At 35.7% G+C, this 26,626-nt stretch overlaps 1 protein-coding gene across 1 annotated transcript in view; it reads right to left on the bottom strand.

The window, feature by feature from the left end:
* Positions 1 to 6,395: 6,395 nt before the first annotated feature.
* Positions 6,396 to 26,626, bottom strand: part of DHX15 (DEAH-box helicase 15) — a 68,362-nt gene continuing 48,131 nt past the window's right edge. The window contains exons 8-14 of the mRNA XM_074951594.1: positions 24,691 to 24,840; positions 24,240 to 24,348; positions 21,903 to 22,094; positions 18,203 to 18,325; positions 13,657 to 13,847; positions 8,122 to 8,291; positions 6,396 to 6,936 (exon numbers count right to left, since the gene is read on the bottom strand). Coding sequence (XP_074807695.1) covers positions 6,819 to 6,936; positions 8,122 to 8,291; positions 13,657 to 13,847; positions 18,203 to 18,325; positions 21,903 to 22,094; positions 24,240 to 24,348; positions 24,691 to 24,840 — 1,053 coding nt within the window. The 3' untranslated portion in view covers positions 6,396 to 6,818. The remainder of the gene's footprint in view (positions 6,937 to 8,121; positions 8,292 to 13,656; positions 13,848 to 18,202; positions 18,326 to 21,902; positions 22,095 to 24,239; positions 24,349 to 24,690; positions 24,841 to 26,626) is intronic.

The raw sequence follows: 26,626 nt of genomic DNA, 5'->3' as shown, positions 1-26,626 counted from the left end.
AATTCCACTGCTTTTAACCTTCTGCCCCTGTACAAACTGTAGGCCTTTTAGGAAAGGTTCATAGTAAATTAAGCTTTTTAAAAGAACGATACCATTCCCGTTCACAATAAAAAGCTTATAAATGACCTGTTATTCAACATGGAAGATGAAATAACCTCAACTATCTCATTCTAAGGTCTAAAGAGCCAAGTCTCTATGCTTTAGTTTGCAGTGCTTGAAAGTGGCACATGAATTCTGATAGAGAAAACTAGCATTGTTGTAGAGCTGAAAAACCTTGATATTTTAGAAGAGAAAACCCATCACTAATATAAGCAGAAGTGGTTTTACTATGTGGTTGAAAACTTGAATGGACAAAGCATTCAGGTCTACCTGCAATCCTCCGCTGCATGAAGCCCAGTAAGTGCTTGATGGTTTAAGTGTTTATTGTTTATGCTACTGGAAGCAATGAGGCTAGAAGCATTACTGCAATAAGCCTACAAAACAGACACTGAATTCAAATGGAAGGCAAGGGCATGTTTTACATAAAAAAATAAAATCCATCCAAAAATTAAGAAACCATTGCAGCCACAAGAAATATTTATCAGCAGCATTCATTTTTGAGGATTTTTTTCTATACAATGATAGTTACTGAATAGCTGCCATTTGCAAAGTGGGATATGTTTACAGAATCACTTAAAACCATATGTATACATATGAAAATTGTAGTGCCCCTCCAACATTCAGTGTACCTGACAGGCTCTATAGTATCTTAATTGAGACTACAAAATTAAACAACCTCAAAATTGTCAGAACAAAACTACAGACCACTGCAGTTGTGACGTTATTCACTGGCTGTCAGCATTTTTCTTTTAACCTCTTGATAGTGGAAGTCAGGATGTCCTCAATGATAACTACTTATCTCAAATGCAATACTGCATAATCAGAACACAGTCATCCCTCTTCCATGTAAAATACTTGCAAAAGGCAAAGGAAGAAAAAACTTATGTACTGCTTTAAAGCTACCAATTTCAACTTCAAAAATACTTACATTTTTTATCACTTGGGACATTTTAAAATTTGATTGGACAAACGCAAGAAAGAATACTGAAATGAGCTAGTAGTAGTAGAGACAAGGAATATAGATGACTACATAAACCTTTTCTATCTCTAATTTCTATTCTCTTATGGGATACTGTACTCCTTTTAAAGTAGATTTAAAAAGCCTACAAAGCTGTGGTATAAGATTAGGACTAAAAAGGTTTAAAAGTATTGTCTTTCACTGCTCAAACAGTAGGATAAAAATTAAATTATTTACTCATCACACAAACAAGATTTTTAAATGGCCAACTGCATTTATGTGGGTTCTCACTATCTGGTAATTCCATGATGTCATGATACATGACCAGTTTTCTGTTTTAGTAACTGAAAAAAGAAAGAAATCGTAGCAATCTGTGACTATAAGTTAGTCATGAATTTGTATCTAACAGAAGAGAAACATTACCTTTAGTAGTGACTGCCATCTAAGTTTTCCTGTGACTTTTTAAAAATCCCTTTTTGAAATTTTACACTCCAACAGAAGACAAATTCAGTTTACACTATTCAGTTATACAGTACTTCTGAGTATTTTTCTTGATGCATATACAAAACGAAGTCCAAGTTTCAAACTTATGCTGTGTTAGTTTCACATTAGACTTGATCCAAAGAGTGGGGGAAAAACACATAGAAGTTGATACTATACTAATTAGATGTGAAGATGTAAAAATGATCAATAATAAATAACCAGATCTACAGCAAACAACTGCCCCACGCCAAAAGAATTTGAACTTAAAGAAAATTATTCACCATCATGCTACCAGAAACACATTCAGATCAATTTCTGCAGATCATTGTTCTTTATATGTGCAGACAATTTTAATAAGTAAAAACTCAGACTTTTACATTCAGGATTACAAGTGCGAACTGGCTTTAATTTATTCTATTACACTGAAAAATTAACAAATGCTATAAGGGTACAGAGAAATCGGAAAAGCAAGTATGACTAGTCACTTCTGTATGACAAATCACTAACATTAGCAGATATCTCTCTAAATGTTTTATGCATCCAATCACAAGTTAGTTTAGTCATCCACACACGGTTAAACACACTTATTACAGATCCACATTAGCTCTAGCTGCTTTGAGGAATTAAGTAGAAGCACTCTTATAAAGTGGAGGGCTCTCCTTCTCATCCAAAAAAATGCATTATTTTGATTTACTCTCTAGTACTTGGTTTCAGAGTAGCAGCCGTGTTAGTCTGTATCCGCAAAAAGAAAAGGAGCACTTGTGGCACCTTAGAGACTAACAAATTTGTTTGTCTCTAAGGTGCCACAAGTACTCCTTTTTCTTTTTTCTCTAGTACGACTATTTCCTTATCTAATCCATACTATAAAACAAAAATCTTACAATCCAAATTGAAGTTAATTTTACACCACTCTGATATTTTCAGACAAAGCAACTGAACTCCCCTCCCACAACCAACCACTCTACAAGTAAATAGAGCACTTCTTTCCCTTCAGTTGTTCCAAGGGAACTGGTTAAGTCTCACATTAAGAACTCAGCTGCTGTAATTTTTCAAAAGCTAAACCAATTAATCCTAACTGATACAACTCTTCTGTATTCTGAGTATTCTAAAAACACACTCGCTGCGGTTTAGAACATATCCACTAATTTACAAGAAATTATGAAGGTTGAGAACACAGCAGAAGGAAAACAACCCGACAACAAGCAGCTGAGTCTGGCCAGGTGCAAACTAGTGCTCAGTAGCATTACTTTATTCAGAATCTCTTGTTCCATGCACCAGCAGAAATCTGCAGAGCATTTCATTTTCTCAGAAGTGATATTTTCAGCTCATCAAGGAGCAGAACCGACTGACTAAAAAAGGAGATCTGTCTAGCCTCCTAAGAAGAATAGTGGTGTTATTTAATGTGAATAGAATGTTACACAGCATAAAAACCTTTGAATTATTTTAGTCAGTTATGGCCTCTGGCATCCCAAAATGCATAAAGTATTTTGTTCAATTTTAAGTTACTAATTTTCCATTGTTTGGCCATATATTAATACCTGATTTAATATTTTCTTTCAGTTTGCTGTCTTCTCTGTTATAAATCACTAAAAGTAAAGTTATAGTGATGAACAGGGTAACGCTATTTTAACAACATTCCCTGAGTGACGGACAATGAGCCTTGCATGCTCAGTTAAAATATAAGTACTACCAAACAAACATGATTCCCTAGCTCTGTCACTGACTTGCTGTGTGACCTGAGGAAGAAGTCTCTTATCCTTATTACCCTTCAGTTTTTCTACTAGCAAAATGGTGAAGATTTTGAAATATATATATACAAAAAGCATTAAGCAACATTATGCATTTATCTCAGTTGTGTCCTTAAGAAAAGCACTTCATTCAAAAAAAGATTGTTTCATTATTGCTGTTGCAGTGGCCTGTCAGAAACTGAAAATTCTCTTTCCCTAACCATTACATCCAGTAAGTATGCCTCATTCACTCCTTCCCAATTCTCTCTTATGGAGCCAAGGACTAGTTACTTCCTGTATTGGCACAAGTGCTGACAGCATGTGTTAGTTAACTTGCTCTCCCTTTTATTGTATGTCTCTTACACAACAAATATACTTCTGTATTTTAAATAATTATGTATGAATTATGCAATAATTTAAGAATTGTGCATAGTGGCTTCAACAGTTTCATGTCAGAATGTTGAAATAAGGAGTTTAGGCCAAAAAAGGTAGCCTTCAGTTCTACTCTTATTTATAGCTAAGATAAATATTGTTCAATTGTAGAAGTAACACCTAGTACACTGGAACTGTACTAAAATGTTTTATTTGCACAGTTGGTAGCTGTCACCCATGTGAGCTTTTTTAAATGTAGAGCATAAATTAGCTGAACATAAAATTCAGCATTACTGAATGTTTCTGTTGACAATGTACAAATACGTGTAAAACCTTTGATAACAAGTTGGTTTTGAATTGAAAAATTCCATTTGAGTTTTTAAAAACGTTCCCAAGTTCAGTTCTAACCTAAAAAAGTGCGTAAGTGGCATTGTGCATCAGGTATAGCACTGATTTCCATAACAAGACTATTAAATTTCCAAGTTAGCAAATGGGCTGCTTTTTTTTTTTTTAAACCAGCTGCTAGCCCCTGATTGTCTTTCCGTCTTGTACATCATCACTACGAGTAGTGGAGATACTACAGGCCAAATTATGTACTCAGTGACAGCTGTGCAACCCTGTTGTCTTCCAGGTAAGTCAATGACACCTCAAGAAGATAGGGTCGCACAAGTGTCACTATTTTCTTGAGGTGGTTTTCACAGGTGTCACTGGCTTAAGTGGAAGACTACAGAGTTGCACAGCTGTCACTGAATACATAATTTGGCCTGTAGTATTTTCATCCCTAGTAGTCATGATGCATGTGACTGAAAGATTCCATCTTGACTGTCATGGCCAAAGATGAGTTTGTGGGGCTGGCTGTTAGAAACAACAGGCCACATTCTCTCATATCAATAACTATTTGAAGCTATAACCAGCTGCTCTCCCAATTCCCAAGCTGTCCCAGCCCTAAAGTTAGAGGAGCACCTAAGCTTCCATAGCCTATGCCAGCTGACTATGGGACCATATGCTAACTGAAAATTGGCAGAATACTGAGAGACATTGCCACATCAAGGGAGAGCTAGCTAGTATAGGAGCTGCCTTTATAGCAGCTATTCGAGTGCTTTCCCACCCACGCTAGGGGAATTCTCAGCTGGCCAGTTAGAGCCAGACTCCAGCCACTTTACACTGAATTGTACACAGTAGTTGGAACAGTGGAAGAGAATGTGACCCCAGTATCTTTTTCCTTGCAAACTGAGCACTGAGCAAGTGTGATACGGAAATTAGCAAGACAAAACGGAACCCCATAGTAGATTTTTAAAGTTATTTTAGAGCAGAATGTGTTTTCTGGAGGGTAGAACTCCAATTAGTGAAGTAGTGGAGAAAATAAATTAAGCATTTTGTTTTATAATGTCTACATTTTAAGTACATATTTAATCTTCCAATTTGCAATCTTAGTTTTATTCTAAGGAATTTCAATTTATCTTACATTTACTTTTTAAACAGTCTGCCTCTGCCCCCTCCCTACAACCTGAATTTTCTATGCTCTTACCAGAAATCCTGACAGGGGGCAGTAAAGTCCACTGAAGGGAATGGGAAGATTTCACAGAATACCTCGTACTTTATCTTGCTTCTTGTGCTGAATCCACACACAAGAATTATTTAACTTTTAGACAATGTTATAGCATCATTCTCCATCACAATGCTAAGAGTTTTCATTAAGCAACAGTTAGATATTTTCCCACCATCTCACATTCTCCCCCCCCCCCCCCCCCAATAACATTTTAGAAAAGGATTCAAGATTTGTAATTGGAAAGAGGGAGAGAAACCTGATAAACTTCATTCCATGTATTTTTACAGCCACATGCTATAACTTAAACAAAGCACCCTAAATGTTAGCACTCAAGATCCATTGTCCTTGGGTCAGACAGTCTGAGCAGTATCACCAGCAAGGGACACTAGCTTAGTTCTCCACTCTCAAGGCCAGAAGGACTTAAAACTTCACCCTAGGTTGTGAAAAAAATGAAAAGCATTGAGCATAATATTAATGTCTATTATAAGCAATTCAGCTATAGCATGGAGACTGGTGAGAGTTGCTCCTACCTTCCTTTGCCAGAAGGACTGTTAATTTAATACGTGTTTCAGGGTAGGGAAAATCTTAAATCATACCAAACATTTGAATTCCATCTAGGATCAACAAGTTCCAACTTTCCTCTTTTGAAAAAGCTGTCAAGTCTTATTTCATTAATATCACTATAAGACTACTATGTCTGGAGTGTTTGTCAGTCATATAGCTCTGAATCCAACCTCATAAGAATTATTGCATTTTAACAATGTAGTATAAACCTTATCTGACCACCACCTAAAAGGGTAACTTCCAGCTGGCCATAAAGACTCAAACAAGATGCATTCTTATTATTACAATTCTGACCAAGAAAGTCTGTACGAACGTGTTCAGAGGAAGAGCTCTGTCAAAACTGCAACAAGATTACATGGGATTTCCATTTACAACAAATCACTAAACCATTTAAAGAATTAGGCATGGGAATTCATGTTACACACTATATATTAATATCTCACTTATCACTATTTGTACTAAGTGCGATACACCAATAATTGCAACACTCTGAAAACTCTGAAAACTGTGGACTAAAGTGATGTCAACAAAATAAGCAGTTTAATTGAAGACTGAATGATTCTTCAAATTTTTTGATCAAAAATAATAAAAATACTGACGTACTGTGGCACAAAATTAGTATAAATAGACTTTATTGAAGTCAGTACCTCTGTACTGAAGCTGAAGATTGTGTCTACATAAGCACAAGTTGTAACATTTCACAACTTCTAAAAGGAATGTCAACAATTACAACGATCATGCATACCATGGTCGATAATCACATTTTAGAAGCATTTTCAACCATTTCTAAAGAAATGCTTATAACATTGTTATATATAGAACTACTTTCAATAAACTGCAAAACATTGATCAGCTTTTCCAGTATGAGCTACAGTGTCAACACAAAAGGGAGGCATAAATGTTTAATTTATGAAATCAGAATGGAATATTTACTGTAAAGAAAAAAAAATTTAAAAGCTTTCAAATAAAGGCCATTACTGAACCGAAGTGAAGAGCACAACTTGAACTCTGAGTTCATTCATCTTTTAAAGTCGTCCTCTGAATAACTTCAGTTCAAAGCATAAATTCAGTACTGTGAGTATTCCTTCGACTGAAGTTTGGCAATGATGCGGTCCAACTGTCTCTTTGCTTCACACTGTGGGAAATTGCTCATGTCATAATATTGAGGGGCAATTTTCACCAACCTGCCAAAAAGAGAAAAAACTGGTCACTAATATACAAGTTTGAATTTTATACAGCTTGTAGCCATTTTGCCTAATTAGCAGCTATGTAAAATAATTAAACATTATCCATCTCTTTAGTACTGTCTAGAAATGTGCAGATCCATCTTATGACTCCTAGGTCCAGCATTACAAAGGCAGTTTTAAATTTTCAAAAATAGAAGTGGCTTTACATATAAAAATATCCAGAGTTTTAATGCTTACTTAAGCAGTACAAAAGTTATGAAACATGTTCACACTAGCCTCAAGGCTGTGGCCATTTCAAAGATCAAAATTTCCCAGTAATTCTTATTAAGAAGGAATAAGATACCTAATTTTTAGTGTGACAAGGCGGGTGAGGTAATATCTTTTATTGAACCAACTTCTGTTGGTGAGAGACACAAGCTTTTGAGCCTTTAAATAGAAAAATCAAGTTCTGATTGACCCAAGTGTCAAATACTAATATTCAAATGATCCAAAAAAGCATTCTGAATTGAATCATAATACTGAAGTTGTAAACATTTTAGGATATACTGCAAAGTTTTTGATTACTTCATAACCAGATAACAATTCCAAAAAAGTACTGTATTCTACAACTTAAGATTCCAAGAACCATGAATTCATATGTACAACACACAGAGAAACAAGTGACAACCTATAACGAGACACAAAGTATGTAGCACTGCCTGCCTGACTGTGCAATCATGCATCTACCACCAGGAAGTTAGCGCCTAGAAACTATAGTTCTTGCACCAAGGGAAAAATCCTAGCCTCAATGATGACAATTGGAGTTTTGCCATTGACTTGAATGAGGCCAGGATTTCACCCCAAGTCTGTGACACAATGTTAAATCCTTCCTGCTCAGTCCTCAAAACAAATCCCAGGACTCCTCATTACTAACAAATATAAACATCTAAAACAGAAACCAAACCCCCTTGTTCACACATATAGCCCCCACTAATGTATGGGAGCTATATGTACAGATCAAGGGAGCTCAAGTCAAGTGCACAAATCCAGCTACTCCATCAAAACATTTTATAGGAAAACACGTTTTATAGAGACAGTTGTGAAAAAAAGTACTAACTTTAGGGAATTTTGAGAAAACAAACACTTTCAGATTTAAAAAAAGATTCTTAGAACAAGAGAAAATGTTCAAGTGTTTTTGCTCACCATTCTGGCTTGATATCTGTACATGTGCGGATGTAATTCTTTGTTGTAAGGACAAATTCATTATAAAGCACCCATTCAGGTTTGTGATCAAGAACTGTGGAAGGATGTAACTGCACCACCTGGTTGTCCTTCACTGTTAAGTAATGCCCTGTTCGCTCCAAGTGTGCCACCTAAATTAAAAACAAAACAAAAAACAGAGGTTTTCTTTACATGTAAGAAACTAAATCTCTTCTTTGTGAACTGTTTGAAATTGTTTAAAACTACTCACCTGTTTATTGTCTGCACAACTCTATAGCAGACGTCTTACCTTGAAAATACTTGTTTCTTTTTCTAAAATATATAAGCTTAACTTTCTAAACCTCATATGGACTTTGCATACTTGCCAGCCAAGAGTAACTATTTATATTGCCTGTCAAGATTTCTGGTGTTTTTGGCAATTCCTAAGATATACTTAAATATTCATAAGCAATTTAAGCAAGAGAAAGTGATACAAAACTGGCTCATAGTTCTTACTTTAGGAAGAGGATCTCTAGCACAAAAGCATACCAAATACAGTTCTTTAAAATTAAAACTTTGGAAGAAGTTTTTAATAGCAATATCTTACAAAGCCAGTATCAGTCCAACAAGGACATCTAACTCAAGCACTTTAGTCATTCTACTGCCTCTTGGACTGACAAAGGAACAATATGTTGATTCTTAAATTCTCATCTGACACCAACTACAATAGTACTTTGGATTATAATAATGAACCTATAATAACATAGTTTCTACTAACACTTTGGATCTGAAAAATGCACATGCCCAATAAAAGAGCTGGAGATCCAGTATGACAGGAGGAAGAATGGTCCTGTGGTTATGGCACAAGACTCAGAGCTGAGAGGTGCAGGTTTAGCAACACACTTTTGCTGTGACCTTGGTACAGTCAATTAACCTCTCCATGTCCAAGTTCCCTGTCTGTGAAGAGATAATGCCTACATCACAGAGATGTTGCAATACTTAATTTATTAGTATTTGGTAAAGTATTCAGAGATCTTTATATCACTAGTTTTATTTACAGAGTTAATCTAAAGCTAATTCATCATCCCTTTATTGAAGATATTTTGTACTGTCAACAATTCTGTTTGTTTTGTCACAAATATTAAAAGGGTGATAGAAAAATAATGAAAGGAAATAACAGAGTTGAAACAGTCTAGATTATGGAGTTACAGCTAGTTATATCAATGATTTGTTTTAATCAGTTCATCTTAGGCCATCTTTCCTGAATTGTGAATCTAGCACAGGCAGTAAATTTCATTTATCTTCATTCTTTTGTTCTTACCAACCACATTTCTACAGTTTTTCATTTTTGCTACCATAGTAATTAAAAATATTTATCTGCTTAAGTCACAAGTATTCGAAAGAAATAACTACCTGTCCTTACTTATAGCAAATCAGGATATTTCCCCAATGTCACATTAAGAGAAATTCTTATATATTTTTAAAGTTTTTGTGCTTATGTTTCTTACACCTTTTGTGGCATTATCTACAATCTCTGGGATATTATTTGCAGTGGTGTGTTTTGAAATATCCCTTTTAAAATATTCCTAAAGAATTGGTAATTTTTACTTAACTTCCCATTTTCAACACAAAGGAAATTCACAGATTATACCATTACTTTATTTCAGGTTTGGATGACCACCCAATAATGATTCACTCTTGGATAATTCCCACTATTTTAATAAAATATTGTAATCAATTTTGTTTCCTGGATTGGGAATGGAATATATTGGTTAAAAATATTCCTGGGAGAAAAATTGTTTAACTGGTTCTATCATATGTAGAAAAGGTAAGGGAAGAACTCCTCATTTATTTAAATATTTTATTTTAGGGAATATTTGCTGTAAATTTTCTTATTAATAACATGTACATTTAGTATCTGAATCTCTCTTGGCTCTATTTAAATTTATAGAAAAATCTCAACTTCTGTTTTCCTCATGCTTAGCATCATAGCTTCCATTTTCCTGTCATTTATCTTATAGCCAGAAACAGTAACACTCGATCATTTTGAGAAGTTCTGGATTGATTTTGACGGTTTTGAAACATACAATAAAACATATGCATAAAACCAATTTTATATGCTATGTTACCTATTTTTATTCCCCAATATTGATTGCCAGTGGTTCCACTGAAGCGACAGTGGAAGTGGAATGGGAAAAGACGACAACTGGCACATACCACTTTTTAACAAAAGGTTTTGAGTTACAGCCATTAACTATAACTTGAGCATCGAGAGAATCATAGTTTGAATGCACTATATATAAAATAAATAACAAGGGGATCAGGGCATCAATGCATTAAGCACTGTAAAGGCATATACATTTACCAGGACAAAAACATTTGCAGCAGCAAGGTTTCCCCCCCCTTCATTTTTGTAACAATATTCAAAAGCCTACTATCTGCAATAAAACCTGTCAATATTTATTGACTACTCCACTGATGCTAGTAATCTTTTTGAAATTATTTTTGATAAAATGTTTAGATTTATATAGAAGATTCCGTTTGTTTTGCCTTTGCCTCCTCAGGCATCGCTGAGATGCAGGTATCCTCCAAATTTTGGGACGGTGCAATTAGACCTGCAATTACTTCCTTTGCTTGCACTTTTCCAATTCAGTTATTTTCCCATTTTGTTTCCTTAACTTTCTTTTTGGAGGCTAATTATCCCACCTTTTAACACAGTTTAGTACTTCCCATGAAGTTATTCTGGCTCCATCCTTAAGATTTCTAAAGCCACACAATTTCAGTTTTTACACTTAACTCTTTATTAGAGCAGAAATATATTATTTTTTAAAGCATGAAAATTTAGTTCTTCGTGATCTGTTTTTATCAGATCAGACAGGATTATGACCAGGTAACAATGAAAAGGGAAATAAATAAATGTGCTGCCATTTTTCTAATAGCTACATAAAATTTAAGGCCAGACAAGATCATTAGATCGAGTCCGATCTCCTATATATCAAAGGCCATTCATTTTTCTATTTTCCCCTTTCATTTTTATGTATTCTAATCTGAATACTATAGGCTAATGCAAAGCATACAAAATATATAGTCTCATCTCTTAGGGCTTCTTATGTCTCAGCTATCTGTTAGACCTAGGGTGTGAAATGAAAGAATATTTATGTACGTGTCTGTCCAATCACGCCCTTACTGAGGACCATCTCCTAAGGCACACTTACAAAGAGTTACATGAAGTACTATTTTTGACGTATTTCACGAGCCAATACTTCACATTTGCAGTAGCATCTTTCACGTATGTTCAGAACATATCTATTTATTTTAATATTTATGTAATATTTTCTCACAGCTTTCCAAAAATAGATTTGAAAGTAGAAATTAAAAGATGCAAGTGCAAAAGAAGTGCTGAAGTTTCTATATAGCTATTTGCGCCCTGAAGGCCAAGGAATTTAAATACTTTAGGGCCTGAAATTTGTATGAGGAAACAAAGCTTAGACTGAGAAGAGTATGTGCGCTGCAGGTGTTTTAACAATTATGAACTACAGTTATAAAACCATTTTTTCTCCAGCACTCAAATTTGACTAATGTAGAATTTAACATTTTCCCCTCTTAAAAATGAAAAAAATTAACGAAGTATGTTCACATAAAAAGTCAGAACATTCTCAAGAGTAACATTAAATCTGTCAGTGTATTTTCCATTTATTTCTTAGTTAAAACTCTGCACTTCTCTAGTAACTTATACCAGCGCACTTCCAAGCAGTATCAATAATCAGGTCTCAATGCCCTTGTCAGGTATTAGTACAGATAGGAAACTTACTACAGCAAGCTTGTGGCAGATCTTTTGGCGATTGTTTTTGGTTTAAACCACAGACTAAACAGGTTTGTTCTCTAAATTTCTGTCTCAATACATTACTGTTTATGAGAAATGTTTACTATAATTAAAATATACAGCCCATTGTTCAGATAACATTAGTATGAAAACCATGATTTCCATTTTTGGTTTATATGTAATTTTAATGGTACATAAGTGTAATCTTTTGTATTTTAATATAAAATAAAACAAAAGATCATAATACTACTGTTAAAGAGTTACCCACTAAAAGGTGAATTCAGACAAACATAAAACATCAAAGTCACATGAGCTTTTCTCCCATCAAAATACACAAAATCGATGGACATGTTAGTAACTTTTTAAAAGAAAGAACCTGGCACAAAATAAGTCTATGTAAACTACGCTTTCACTAAAAGGCAGACTGGCTTACTGCGTAGCCATTTAGCAGTCCTCTCATAAGAATTCAGCTCTCCCGCATTTTCTGATCAGCTAAAATTTTCTTTTAGAAAGTAAACAGTGAATATGGCTTGATTTCCTTGCAAGTACCAACTATACAAATTTTATGTCTGCTGGTATTCTGGAGTAATTCTTTCCTTACTATGCATCAGAGCGCACAATTATAGAAACGTGGACAATTAAAAAGCAGAAAGGGGCCAGTGCTATAACTCTCCCAAGAGAGCTAACTGTTGTGGGATATATCACCATTCTGCATAGGGAAAAAATGTTTGAGAAAAAGGTTGACAGTCTTGCAATATTTTTCTATCTCCTTCCCTGGGATTCTGATAGATCAATTATGGAGTCTGTGCTCCACCCATGGTTTATCATTGACAGTGTCAAGGCTGAAATGATCAATCACCAGTTCAGCTTAAATATTTATCAGTATTTATAAGTCAGTTGTTGACAATTGTTGAGCACAAGTTTGCAGTCCATATATATTATGATTAGATAATTAGAATAACCTCAATGTTTAACACAATATCCTGTCCAACAATGAAGCTCTAAATAGAGCATTAGTCATGACAAGCGTAACAATTCCTACATATTTAAAAATAATGAGTCAATACTTTAATCAAAATGCTCAGAGCATTTGCTTTTAGAAGCAGTTGACCATTATCCAAATGGAAGCTTATTGCCACTGTAAAACTTAATTTTTATTTTAAACTTGCTAAAGCAAGCAGCTACCTGATCCTCCCTCTTTCATATTGGAAAACCAATATGGCAGTTGTAATGCAGTTTCCTTCTCATGCTTCAAATATCAGAAACAGTTATACAAATACATTTTCTGTAGTTCTGTCAGATTAGACACTGTCTATTTTGCATTTTAAAATCATTGTATTTGAAAGACAATTGTATTAGGACTGTGCTTTGGTTTGTTTCTTTTACAATATTTACCAGGGATTAATCACCAGCTATTCAGCAAAGTAACTAGTAAAGACTAAAGAAATAGCATTTGAAAAAATTAGATTAGTTTAACTGCAATTTCTCTTCCAAGTGTGTGGTTTTCTTGAGATGACTATCATTTGTCAGGTTGATTGCACACTCCTACTCAATAAATCTTCTACTAAATAGATTTGAATAAATTATGGTTAAACATTTTTATAAGTAATATTCATATAAGTTGTATAACTGGTGATAGTTAATTAAGGTAAAGTTAAAATCTACACAGCAAAAACTGAGGAGTCTATACATTTCATATACAGATACACACATACCTGCATAAAATACCCAGTAACCAAAGCCTTTCTTATATTGATATAATAGTCTCTGCTTGTAAAGTCTGTGCTTCTACGAGGCAAATTAAATCTATCCATGATTCGTGACAGCTGTTGGCGTACATTGTCTGCAGACATCAGGGACCTGTAGTTAATGAAGTTGTCATAACACCACTGAACCGACTCATGATCTGCAACATGAAAAAAAATCATCAATCATCCAAAACTGAACGTTTTATCCCATTAAAACAAATAAATAAAACAGTGACCAACTGAATGTCAATCAGATGAACCAGAAACAAAATCCATATTTTGTAAGTGGTAACAGTTCTTAGGCTCTTCAATGGATTTTATACATTAGATAACTTGGCTAAATTGTCTTCTACTCAGGAAATGTGTGGCCAGGACCACAGAATATACCTAGCATTTTTTGTGTGCGGTAATACACATACATGTCTAAACACTATTGTCTTGCTCACAAGCTATGCCAATAAATGTCTTTCTTCCTAAGATGAGAGGCACTATGCCACACAAGTGCAAATAAGCTTGGCCCACACTGCTAGGAAAAATGAACAGGCTGCAAGTTGCATGTGGAAATCTTTACTAACTTCTGTTATATGGGTAATGAATGCATGAGAGAGACTAGTACAACTATATTGCATTGATGCATCAACTAAATCAAATGAATAATAAAACCTCCTTAAATATTAAGCCCTTTTATAGAGCTTTTTCATCTTTAAAGAGCAGTAGAAGCATGCTTTAGCTATCTTAGAGGAGTGGTAGGTTAAGTGTTTTCTGCCTTTTGAAGGGAAAATTAAAGCAGACATAAGCGGCTGGTCACAGCCTGTCACAGTAACATCTCCAGAATTCCATACTTCTAGTGCTCTAGATTATCCAGACTAGTTGCCTACCACGGGTACGCTCACACTTTACTCCTTTTACTGTTCAGAAATGGTGGTTCTATCGAGACATTGTAACATTAGCTCATTTCAGTGTATTTAAAGAAGGGTGATAACATTAAACACAGCATCAGTTCCCTTCAATAACAAAAATCAGAAACATTTAGACAATACCAAAAAGTACTTAAGAAATGTGTTTCATTCTTAAGTAGCTCTGCAATGCCAGTTTCTCTTCAAAAGATGCACTTGAAATTACCTTTGCGGCTTTACTAATCTGACAAAAGCAGAATTACTTAATCATAGATATGAAGAGCTGAAAGAAGCTCAAGTCCATGGACCATGTATATCTAAGACCATCCCTGACAGGTGTTTGTCTAATCTGTTCTTAAAAGCCTTCAAGCATGGAAATTCCACAATCTCCCTTGGAAGCCTGTTCCACTACTGAAACAATCCTTAAATCAGAAAGTTTTCCTAACACCTAACCAACATCTCCCTTGCTGCAGATTACTTCTTATCGTACATTCAGTGGCCAGGGACATCATCTTTATAAACAGCCCTTATCATATTTGAAGACTTGGTTTGAGCATTGGCCTGCTAAACCTAGGGTTGTGAGTTCAATCCTTGAGGGGGCCATTTAGGGATCTGGGGCAAAAATTGGGGGACTGGTCCTGCTTTGAGCAGGGGGTTGGACTAGATGACCTCCTGAGGTCCCTTCCAACCCTGATATTCTATGATTCTATGACTTGTCAGGTCCCTACCTATCTTCTTTTCTCAAGACTAAACATGCCCAGTTGTTTTGTTTTAAAATCTTTCCTCATAGGTGATATTCTCTCAACATACCATTTTTGTTGTTCTCATCTGGACTCTCTCCAATTTGTCCACACATCAAAAAAGATGTGGTGACCACACAGCTGAGGCCTCACCAGTGCCAAGTAGAGCAGAACTGCCTCTTTTGTCTTAATGTATTATTACTATGTATTATTTGTTAAAAAGAAGTCTTCCATGTTCATGAATACTTTATATATGCTGTGCGAAATTAGACTGTAGGATCACTTCATTCTTAAAGGACACTGGCCTGAACATTTAGAGAAGTGATCCTTCACTTAAGTATAAGTGAACAGGTGAAACGTACAAAGTTGTGCAAACTTTAAGGTACTTGTTTTCCGAGTAAGTTTTCTGTATTTTCAGACTAGCAAAAAAAGATAAATTTCGTATTGAGGAAGCTGTCAAGTTATTTTGTGGAAGCCAAGATGTTATAACTATTAAAAATAGATTATATTTTCCTCTCATAAGACACCTTACAAACAAAGGATTAATGTAGAGGCTTTTTGGTAGAATGAACAGTACAAACTAGCCCTAGAGTAATTTAAAGTTATTAAGCCAAACACTGGAGAGAAAATCTCAACTGCATGCCATTTAATCCTTATCCCCTTCACTGAACTTAACCGGAGTTGTATAATGTCCTGTAGAAAAGAATATCCACTTGCAGTCCCCAGCTCAAAATAAGGTACCATAGGAACACTGTGAAATTAAGAAATAATTGGTTCCCCAGGTATTTCCACATGCAGAGAGTGGCATCTTACTCAAACTGAACACATCACCACAGCCCCGTTGTAAATGTACTGTCACGTCAGTTTTCCTTTAATCATTACTGAACGTATGCTTCACCAGAGTACTTGTACTTTTAAAGAGACAGTGGTTTAGGAGGAAAAACTGTATTCATAACAGCACATGACTCTCTTTTGGGGGTAAAAACAGTTGTACTAACACTAAGGTATTTGCCACAACTGCTGGATCCCAAACAAGATAGACCTAGGACCCAACACAACACCACCAATAAATATTATTTTGATGCTAAGTGAAGACTGAAAGCTGCTATCACTTTTGGCAGAGTATTCTAAAACTAATTTTCATAAGCAGCATTGTTTTCACCCTCCAAGTCAAGCACTTCCTTCACTTGCAGGCTTCCAAAAAATGTTCAAATTAAGTGTCCATAAAAGGTACATGGAGAATCCTGGAGCCTCAAGTCCTCAATCTAAAGAGCAGATAGCAAAGGTGGCAGCAGTGCAAGCTTCTCCAAAACGAATAGTGAGTTTTCACAGAAGCCTCTTAACTACTGCTCAAAGTGAAGATCTGAAGACATCTGTAGGCTCTTTTATCAAAAAACATGGACACTCTCTTGCTACTGGAGCGCTACATGTGGTTATAGTCAAAAAGCAACTAGGTAATAATGGCATTTTAATTCTACATACAAATTTAACTTTAAAAACCTACAGTTTTTACTCCTGTTAGCGCTGCAATAAGGTTATGGAAGAGTAAACTGGATTCAATTTTGCATCATACACCAAAGCTGCCAGCCAAGTCTTGAGTTCAAATTTTTTTAAAATCTACCTTTTCTTCTACTGATTAATTAAAAATACAGCTGGATTGTTAAACTCCATGTGAAGCTTTCTTGGCGGTTCATGTGATCTTTTGACTTACAAACAAAGCAAATTTGACATGGAAATGGTTGATGGAAAATACTGAAACCCAGGATGCCACTTTTATAGTTATTTTTCAAAAAGAGATAGAACTGCGTATCTTTACCTCTCCGTCATTTGATCTTGCTCAAACTGCCGAAATATTTTTGAACAAAAAGAGTGATGGGTTTGGAGGAGAGAATACTGTGTTTGTATATACACATACAAGCCATATATGTACAAGTGATATCCATGTGATAAATTACAGAGCCAAGTGATAAACTTACCATTCACTATTGACATGTCACCTATGCTCTTCTACAAATTAATCTCCTTGAGACTTATTCCAACATTCCGGCCCCCTAACCAGCCTTTTTCCCAAATCAACCTGGTTCCAGAAATGCTCCTCTCCTCCCAACTCTGAAATATCCCCTCCTCAAAACTCCCCAGAGACATTACCCTCTGCCCAAGACAAGCAAAATTCAGGTTTTCTACGCCTAATATTTCATATGCCTGGGAAAGGTAGATTCCTTGCTGTCCAAGGCTACCCAGCACTCACTTCACTTCACTGGGCCAGACCAAGATACCCAATTTGAAAACAAAAATTTTGTTTGAGGGATACAGATGTGCTATTTCAAGTGTCTCTTAAAGGGATTTTACATTTGTAGGTTTTATTCTCTCTCCCTCTCAGCTCAACAGGTGGACTTGTGATAACTTTGGCATGTAATTTTACAGGAAAAGAAACATCAGAAACAACCCCAACATTTTATAAAACTCTACAATATTCTTAAAATAGTTTCTTAAACTATCTGCATCTGCCACCTGAAAAACTCAGTGCCTAAGTCCAATTCAGAAAGGCACAGAGGCAACCCATGGCGCAGATCTAGCAAAAGCTGCAGGGGAACTGGTAGTCAAAAAAATACAACTGGGCAGCAGCCAGAGTTCAGGTGTTAATAAGTCAATCTTCCAGATAAATGAGATTACTTCCTAGTTCTAAGGTAAGAGAGATAGCATTGTTAAAAAGATGCCAATCTTTCCTCACATGATAAATTTATTTAAAAATACTCTGTTATATAAAAAGCTGGTACTTTGAAACAGGCTCGCTTAATTCACACTTGACACCAGGCATAGAGGATGGTAATATTAAGAGTTAATGCATATTATATAAATGCTTAGGTTTACACTTACTTTGTTTGAAAGCATGGTAGACATTCAGCAAGGTCAAATGATCTCCATCTATGTGGGCAAACCTCATCTTGGCTTCATCTGCTGCTTTCTTGGCTTCCGTGGGGCGAACAAAACACTGTGGGACTAAACAAGGTTGGTATGGGCCCAACACAAACGCCCATATCGATGAGTCACGCATTCACAGATAGAGGAACAAGGCCTAGCTAGGTCAGTTCACAGAGCATAGGGCAGGGCAGGATGGCCTCCAACTGCATCTTGGACTGTTTACTACCTTGATTTGGTACATCAACACCTAACCACATCTGTAAGACAAGAGGGTTTCAAAGCTACAGAGTACCTGATTATTTTGACTAGAACTATATGTAGGCATCAAAATCTCTATTCTGAAGGCCATCAAGATTGCCTAAATATACTAGAAGGCTCAACAGATCTTAGTTCAAGACCCAGTGCTGATAGCTGCACCACACAGCAGTATCAAAGTGACAATGATTGTCTAATTAAGAGGAAGTCTTTTTCAGAGAGGCTCTCTGTGGACAAAAGTACAGAAGAGAGTTTTCAAACTATATTGCACTAGTGCAGCTGGTGAAATTTTACTACTAGTCTGCTGCTAGGTAATTTCAACCTTACATGTATTCTGTCACCTCCAGTAGGTATTGCTATCAGCACTGGTGCACAGAAACTTATGTGAATGAGAAAGTATAAAGAAGTCCAAGGTCATGATGGTAGCGGTAGTGGTGGAAGGTTAAACCGCCCTTTGGCACTATTTGAAATAAAACTCCCACTCTGAAGTTGATGAATTCTGCCTATCCTCAGTTTCTCTTATACACGTGATTTTATCCATGAGCATGCTTTGACTTTTAATTCAAAACCAGAAATTAAGTGCCAAAAATCTAACAGACGAATAGACAATTTAAGTGCACAAATATTTACTGCAGCATCACTTAGTTCTATGGTCTGTCAACATTTTATAAGCAGCCACCCCAATTTGATAGGTTTGCAACACTAATCTTAATTCATGAGGTTGAAAGTTGTTATACAAGGTCTTCACCTCATTTAAAAAAAAAAACAAAACACAGTTTGATTTTTCTTTAAGTAGACAGCAACATAAGGTTTTGTATGTGTTTTAAGTTAATTTAATGCTATGAAACATGCTGAAAGAAGAGCCCTGAAGGCCTATGTTCTTTATTTTTTCCAGTCACTTGGGTCTTTTTGCACTTTCTCACTACTAAAGCCCACAAACCTAATTAGAAACACTATTCTAGATATCATCTGCCTGTAACACAGACAAGTACCTTTTGATTTTTCTCTCTCATAAAAGCTAGTAAATGCTACATTTAAAGACCGGCTATACTGCATGAGTTGAATACTGCATGAAATTCCAATAAAAGGTGGACATTGTAACAGCAATGTTAGTGGAAGAACCCTACTCTTCAATTCACATGGTAACAAATCTGAAAGACCAATGGATCAAATACAATGTAAATGAAGATGTTTCTTCCACAACCCAACATCTTTGAAGTCCCATATTTGAAAACAAAGGAAATAAAAAAATATTAAAAAGCTAAGTCTAACTTGAGCAAATAAAAAAAAACAAATTCTTAATTATGCTGTCACTCCACTGACTCACTGTGTTTCCTCAATGTGGAAGAGATCTCCATAAGCCTGCAATTTAGCAAGTGCTACAAAGTATTCAAAACAGTGAGTTAAGGAATGAATAATATCGAATGTCCTGGCTTTACCTAGTTTAAATAAGCCTTCACACTCCTCAAAACAGCTTTTTGTAAAAGGAACTTATTGTATGAAGGTTTAACTAACTTATTTGCTGTTGTGGTCAATAATGCTATTCCTTCCTCCTTTTTGGTATTTAGCTCTTCCATTTAATCCGAAAAGCTAATCTCTGAATTGATACTGGATAGCTCCTACATGTGCTTTCTGCAACATGTTGTGACCAGCCCAGCTGTTTGCCTTGTAGAACATTTTTTGGATTTTTGGTTTTAACAAACAGTAGTTTAACTACATCCAAGAAAGACACAATCCTAAGCGGCCAACTTTCTATATATTATTATTAATCCTAATAGATGGTGGTGATTTTTTTAAACATAGGCTTCGAGGGGAGAAAGCTAAATAGAAAAAAAAAGTCTTGTCTAGACAAACAGATAGTGCACAACAAGCTGGGGTATAAAGCTACAGCGCACTACATGCCACACACTGTTTGTGTGGACCCCAATCTCCCACTAGAAGCTTTCTAAGGTGCCCTCAGTTTTGAAATAACAGCAGGTCAATGTCCCCTAAGAAACTTCTATTGTATGGTAGCAGGGACCACACAGATAGTTAAGTGTGTGACATGCTGGTGCCCTGTAGAATTACACCTCAGATTTCTGTGCGCTATTCATCTAGATGACCCCTAACATACTCAGTAGAAAATAAAAGGCAAGATATTAAATTCAAAAGTTTATTTGCCTTATACTTTCTCTTTAATATAAACTTTTGGGGTGGGTAGGAAGGGGAAAGGAAAAAGTGACAGAAAAGGCAGGCACCAACCTACCACCACCTCCGCAAATAAGGCTACAATTTAGTTAAAAATGATTAGATTCTGCCCTGCCCATCTGCTCTGAGTCTGAACAGTCAAAAACTCTGCAAACATTTTAGCTTGTTCTTACAAAACTTTCACATCATTAATATGCTGAGACTAAACTAAAGCAAGATTTTACACTTAGCTAAAACATTTTTCTAATCATCTACATTAAGCTTGAACCATTTCAAGAAGGATCAGAAGTATAACTGTATTGTAAACAAGTCTGTAAATGGTAAGAACCAATATTAATATCCTCATCACCACAATGGACTAAAACTTGCTGCCATCTTGTTAAGACTGAGCATAAAGTCAATCGTTCTATAGAACTGGAGATTTAAACATGGAACCCGCTTGACTTCTTGTTTTTTTCCTCAGACGACATTTCTTGACAATCAGCTCTGCTACAGCATACTAACATTCATGTTTTGCAACAGCAAAATATAGCTGCACACACATATCCATTAAATGAAATGAAATTTCCTTTTCCATTTTTGGAATAAATATGCTACTACCCTTTTTGGCTTTCCTTTTTACTTTGAAAACTTGGGAAATTTATGTAGTATTTAATTTATCTGAGTTTAAGGTTAGTAATTTTTTTTTTTTTTTAAATAAGATCACTCTGGGAAGAGTTGAGTTTACAAATTATGTAAAGGAATACCACAAATTAGATGGGGGATGTTAAAAATAAAGTGGCTGAACTGATACTCCTAGTCCTCAACAGAAATGGACAACAATCCTCATAGACATTTCTGTTCCAATGGCCTGGAATTCTTCCATACTAAGCAAAGCAATATACATTTCTGTTTCAATGGCCTAGAATTCTTCCATATTAAAAAAAAAATACAAAACAAAAAACCCAAGATATTTTAGCTACAATCTAGGAAGTCAAATTCTTGTTTCACCATTTCATGCATATTGCATGCTTTAGTAAGTGTTAATTTCATTTCTAAACTTTAACCCACTATGAATAATTCTATAAAATAAGCTCTGAAAGGCACAATTCTAGCTTTATTAAAAGGTGTGTTTGTAGTAATTTATATGTACAGATGTTGGAAAACTAAAATGTTTTCTCAAACTGGAGATCTGGACTTTGTTTGGCATCTCTTTCCCTCCCCCTGCTATTACCTGACAACATGGCAGTAATAGATAGGATCTCATTAGAACAGTTGTAGTCACAACTTGCAATAACCATTTTAGCCAGCTGTGGATCCAGTGGAAATTCAGCCATCATGGATCCCAATTCAGTCAGGTCTCCATCATCATTTAAAGCAGCTAGATAATTCAAAAGCTCTAGGGCTCTCATCAAAGTTTCAGGAGCTGAAAGAAAAACACTCTATTAGTCCAGCTGCCTTTAGTAAGCAACAATCTGACCAAGTACAAACTATTATACACTATCATTTTTCTTTCTGTAGCGGACCAAATTCAGAACACAAGCTGTCATCAAATTCAATTATAGAGATCTAGCAACCAATGAATCACATAATATCATACACATTGTAAGGAGAGTGATCACTTTAGATAAGCTATTACCAACAGGAGAGTGGGTTTGTTTGGGGGGGGGGGGGAGACGACCTGGATTTGTGCTGGAAATGGCCCACCTTGATTATCATACACATTGTAAGGAGAGTGATCACTTTACATAAGCTATTCCCAGCAGGAGAGTGGGGTGGGGGGAGAGAAAACCTTTTGTAGTGATAAACACCCATTTTTTCATGATTTGTGTGTATAAAAACAAACATCTTCTGTATTTTCCACAGTATGCATCCGATGAGGTGAGCTGTAGCTCACGAAAGCTTATGCTCAAATAAATTGGTTAGTCTCTAAGGTGCCACAAGTACTCCTTTTCTTTTTGCGAATACAGACTAACAAGGCTGTTACTCTGAAACCTATCATAATACTCAAAGTTTGATATAGGCGACTTCTACACAAGATTCAAAGCCTTTTTCTAAGTCAGCTAATTTACCCTATTAAAGATGGTTACAAGTTTATCATGACATCTGGGTTTCAACTGTAATGAACTTCAAAAATATTTACTATTATTCTTTCTTTAACTTGGGGCATTTTAAATTTTTTTTTTTTTACTGTAAGTTTTTCTGGGTCTACAGAGAGAAAGTGCATGCAAACAGGTCCATACATATGAGAGACAGGGCAAGAAGCTCTCTATTTGCGGTCACTTGCAAAAAGGCTGTGTCAGAGGGCACAGTTTAATTATTGCTTAACTAATTAAGAATGCATTAAATTTATCTTGCTCAAAATACATATTACACCTCTACCCTATTTCTTGACAGTTGTGTCATTCTTTCACAAAAATTGTGTTAGTAAAAGTTTACCATCTTCAACAAGAAACTCAATTTTTATTGCTAAGGATACTTAATCTGCAGGCTGAGTTTTGTTTTTAAAAGCACTTTTCAGAATCCAGACACAAGTGTTATGAAGAGTGTCAAATATTTAGTGACATCGACATCTATTATTATACCAAGTATGCTGATATGTCTTCCCCTTCCTTTAGTTTCATACAAAGTAAGTCCAAAGTCACTTTTTGAATACCAATATTTTAAGACAGGACTTTTAAAAGAAAAAGAAAAGAAGAACTTTAGATGCCTGCAGTCTCAACAAACATCCTCTGGTCTTACAAAAATGCTGTCCTTGTCCTCTATTTCTCCAGATGTATGTATACACAGATAAAGTATAAAGTAATACTATTTACCATTATACAGATCTCCTGCATGGAAACAAGGATTCTGACATATTTGTATGTCTGTATTCCAATGCTTAACAAGGATTTAAAAATACTGCCATATATAATTTTAAAAATCAGAGCCCAGACTGATATTTAAGTAGCAACATGAACTGGCTTCTTTTACATTTTTAAAGGTTTACAAAAATTAAATTCACAATTGAGATGGTACTTTCATTTTATGCTTCAATATGCCAAAGTGTGCATTAAACTTTAAAAGTACTGGCCAATCTTATTTACATGGGATTGTTAATTGATGTGCAATCAGATTGTGTAATCAAGGTGTTAAGTAAAAAAACCTCATTAACTAAACTAATAGGTTTTCTACCACAGATGACTTGATTTTGCCTTATCCTCTCCGAACAGGGGGCATACTGTGGAACTCCTTGCTTAAATAAAAAAGAAAGCACTCATGCAAGCAATGACAGAAAGATGAGTTGTGTTTTGTTTGTTTTGTTATTGGGGGTTTTTAGTGGGAGGAAGGAAGAGAGGAGGTAACAAAAGGGTGTGAGCACTAAAAATCAGAATAACCTGAGAAAGCTGATTATGGATGATCACAAAATAGTTAAAATACAACTGGCAGATCGAATTCTGGTTCATTTTATTAGTCTCTACTTACACAATATCCACTGCAATTAAAATTTTCTAGAGTAACAAAAAGTAAACTCTTACAAAAGCAAATCCACAAGATATAATTCTAAACAAACTTGATAACAAGTTCATACCTGGTGGGTCCATAAAATCAAAGTGCACCAAGTCATCTATACCAAGTTTCTTCAGTTGTAACACCACAGATCCCAAGTTGGATCTCAGAATTTCAGGATAGGTGTTGTCCTGGCCAAAAAAAAAAAAAGTTTGTTTTCCACTTTGCTTTTAATTCTCCTGCCTTTTCATCAACCTTAAAATACGGTGGCAATATCTGGTAAAAGTGAGACAGGTGGGTGAGGCAATCTCTTTTCTTTGAGTACTTTCTTTTCAAATTCTGTGGGTTGTGGAGTTGTTGTACTTTGTTCCACTTTTTGTTTTTGTGATGAGTGGTTACTAGGTTGTTGTTGTTGGTTTTTTGTTTTTTGTTTTTTTTTTGGGGGGGGGGGGGGGCAGTGTTTGACAGTTGTTTTGGGTTTCTTGCATGGTAAAGCAATTTTTGAGATTCTACATTCAACTAAGCAATCTTACCTGCATTTCAGTTTTGTACGCTTTCTCCGTATAAAGCCTGAAGCACTTGCCTGGCCTAGTACGACCAGCACGGCCAGCTCTCTGCTGAGCAGATGCTTTGCTGATCGCTGTCACCAATAGAGATTCAACTCTAATACGAGGATTGTATACCTATATGATAGTGGAGTCCGAAGCAGGGAAAAGAAAAGTGAGTAACACTCACATGTAGGTAAAAATGCTATGCAGAAAATAAAAAGGTTTTAGTCTAAATTTTCAAATACTGCTTCTAACTGGAAGATTATGTGCATTCATTTATGTCAGAGAAATTTTCTGGCTACAGAAAACAACTGGATTTGTAATGGAAAGCTTCAAATACATTTGCCCCTCTAAACTAAGAAATGTTTACTTTTCAACTCATTTGTTAACATCTTTTCCAGTTAGGCTCCCTATCCACTTTTAATGTGTGTATGTTTAGATTATAAGATTCTCATGGCAGGACTCATGTCTCCCGTTTGTTCTATACAGTGCTAAACACACTGCTGGTGCTCAAATAATTCCATGTAAAAATAGATAGCCTCAATGTAATTATAAGGTTGAATAATCAAGTACCGAGGGGTCAGGAAATCAAAAACTTGTAAAACTGTGCTGATGACATAAAGCAAGACTATATTTTAAAACCTAAGGAATCTGTCACGTAGTACAAAATACAAAGTGGAAATTAAAGAACTTTCCTTACACTAGATACAATACATGTCTGCAGACTTGCTTGAATTTTTGTTTAAAATCTATGTTTGGGTGCTACAAAAAAAATTAGTTCAGTAGATTACGTGCATTCATTAATGTCAAAAGAAACTTTCTGACAAACTCTGGGCCACATTGTAAGGCACCCTCATGATTTAGATTGATTTAAAAAAACTGAAGCATTTCAAAACATTCCAATGTTTTCGACTGCTATAACTTTAGATTAATAAACCACAAGCAGAGTCCTACTGTATATAAGTGAAAATATTTGAACACGCAACTTAAAACTTGCCCTATTTTTTCAAACACAGCTTTTTGCTTAAATCTCAGTCTGCAAAACAGGCAGAAATCAAATAAGCAGCCCAGCCATTTTTGAGTTATGCATGTATAACATTTTACTGCACTGATGGGATTTATTTTAAAAAGTGCAGAAATCTCAATAATGGATGAACTGAGTTTGCTCAAACTTTCAAAAAAATCATTTCTGGACTTCAGACCAAGAAGACCATTCTAGCCCAAAAATTGCAGAAAAACTACAAATAATTAAAAGGAGATGGTTGGAGCAAGTCATTAATGCAAGTGAGATCTCTTTTGTTGCCCCTGATCTCTGAAGTCAACACACAACAGTAATTCTCCTTTTGATTGAGTAGGACAGGACACTAATTTTCAGTCCAGTGACAGTTCCTTCTAATAGCCTGAGTTTCCTATAGTAAGCAACAAGGCAAAGCTTTCCTTCGGTAGGTGAATGTGCTACCACCACTGCACTTTCAGCCCCTACAAACATGGGTCCTGAACTCTGTTACAGTGCTATTTGTCCACTTGGTCAGCCCACATCTTTCACCCCTCCTTTCTACAGAGACTGAACCTGTGCTGCTGCTCCTTCACCCCATACCTGTCCTGGGCACCTGTGCAAAAAAACCCCAAACCTCTCACCAACACCCCACCTCCCTCGCAAAAAAAAAAAAAAAAAAAAAAATTAGAAGCAGAGTGAAACACTAAATCAGTTTCATTTGGCTGCTCCTGAGCCATATGGTAAAAGAAAAACATTTTATGTAAGAGCAGCACAAACAAAATCCTGCATTGCTATTGGTGACATTACGTAACAAGGGAAGGAGGGTCAGGGAAAAGAAAACATGGAAGTCTCTGTTCCTGTTCTCAGTTGGTCAGGCAAAAGTAGAGACATTCACAGCTAAAACACCAAAGGCCTAATCTTCCC

Source organism: Natator depressus, chromosome 4 (genome assembly GCF_965152275.1).
Source record: "Natator depressus isolate rNatDep1 chromosome 4, rNatDep2.hap1, whole genome shotgun sequence".
Lineage (NCBI taxonomy): Eukaryota > Metazoa > Chordata > Testudines > Cheloniidae > Natator > Natator depressus.
This window is presented reverse-complemented; position numbering and strand designations above follow the sequence as displayed.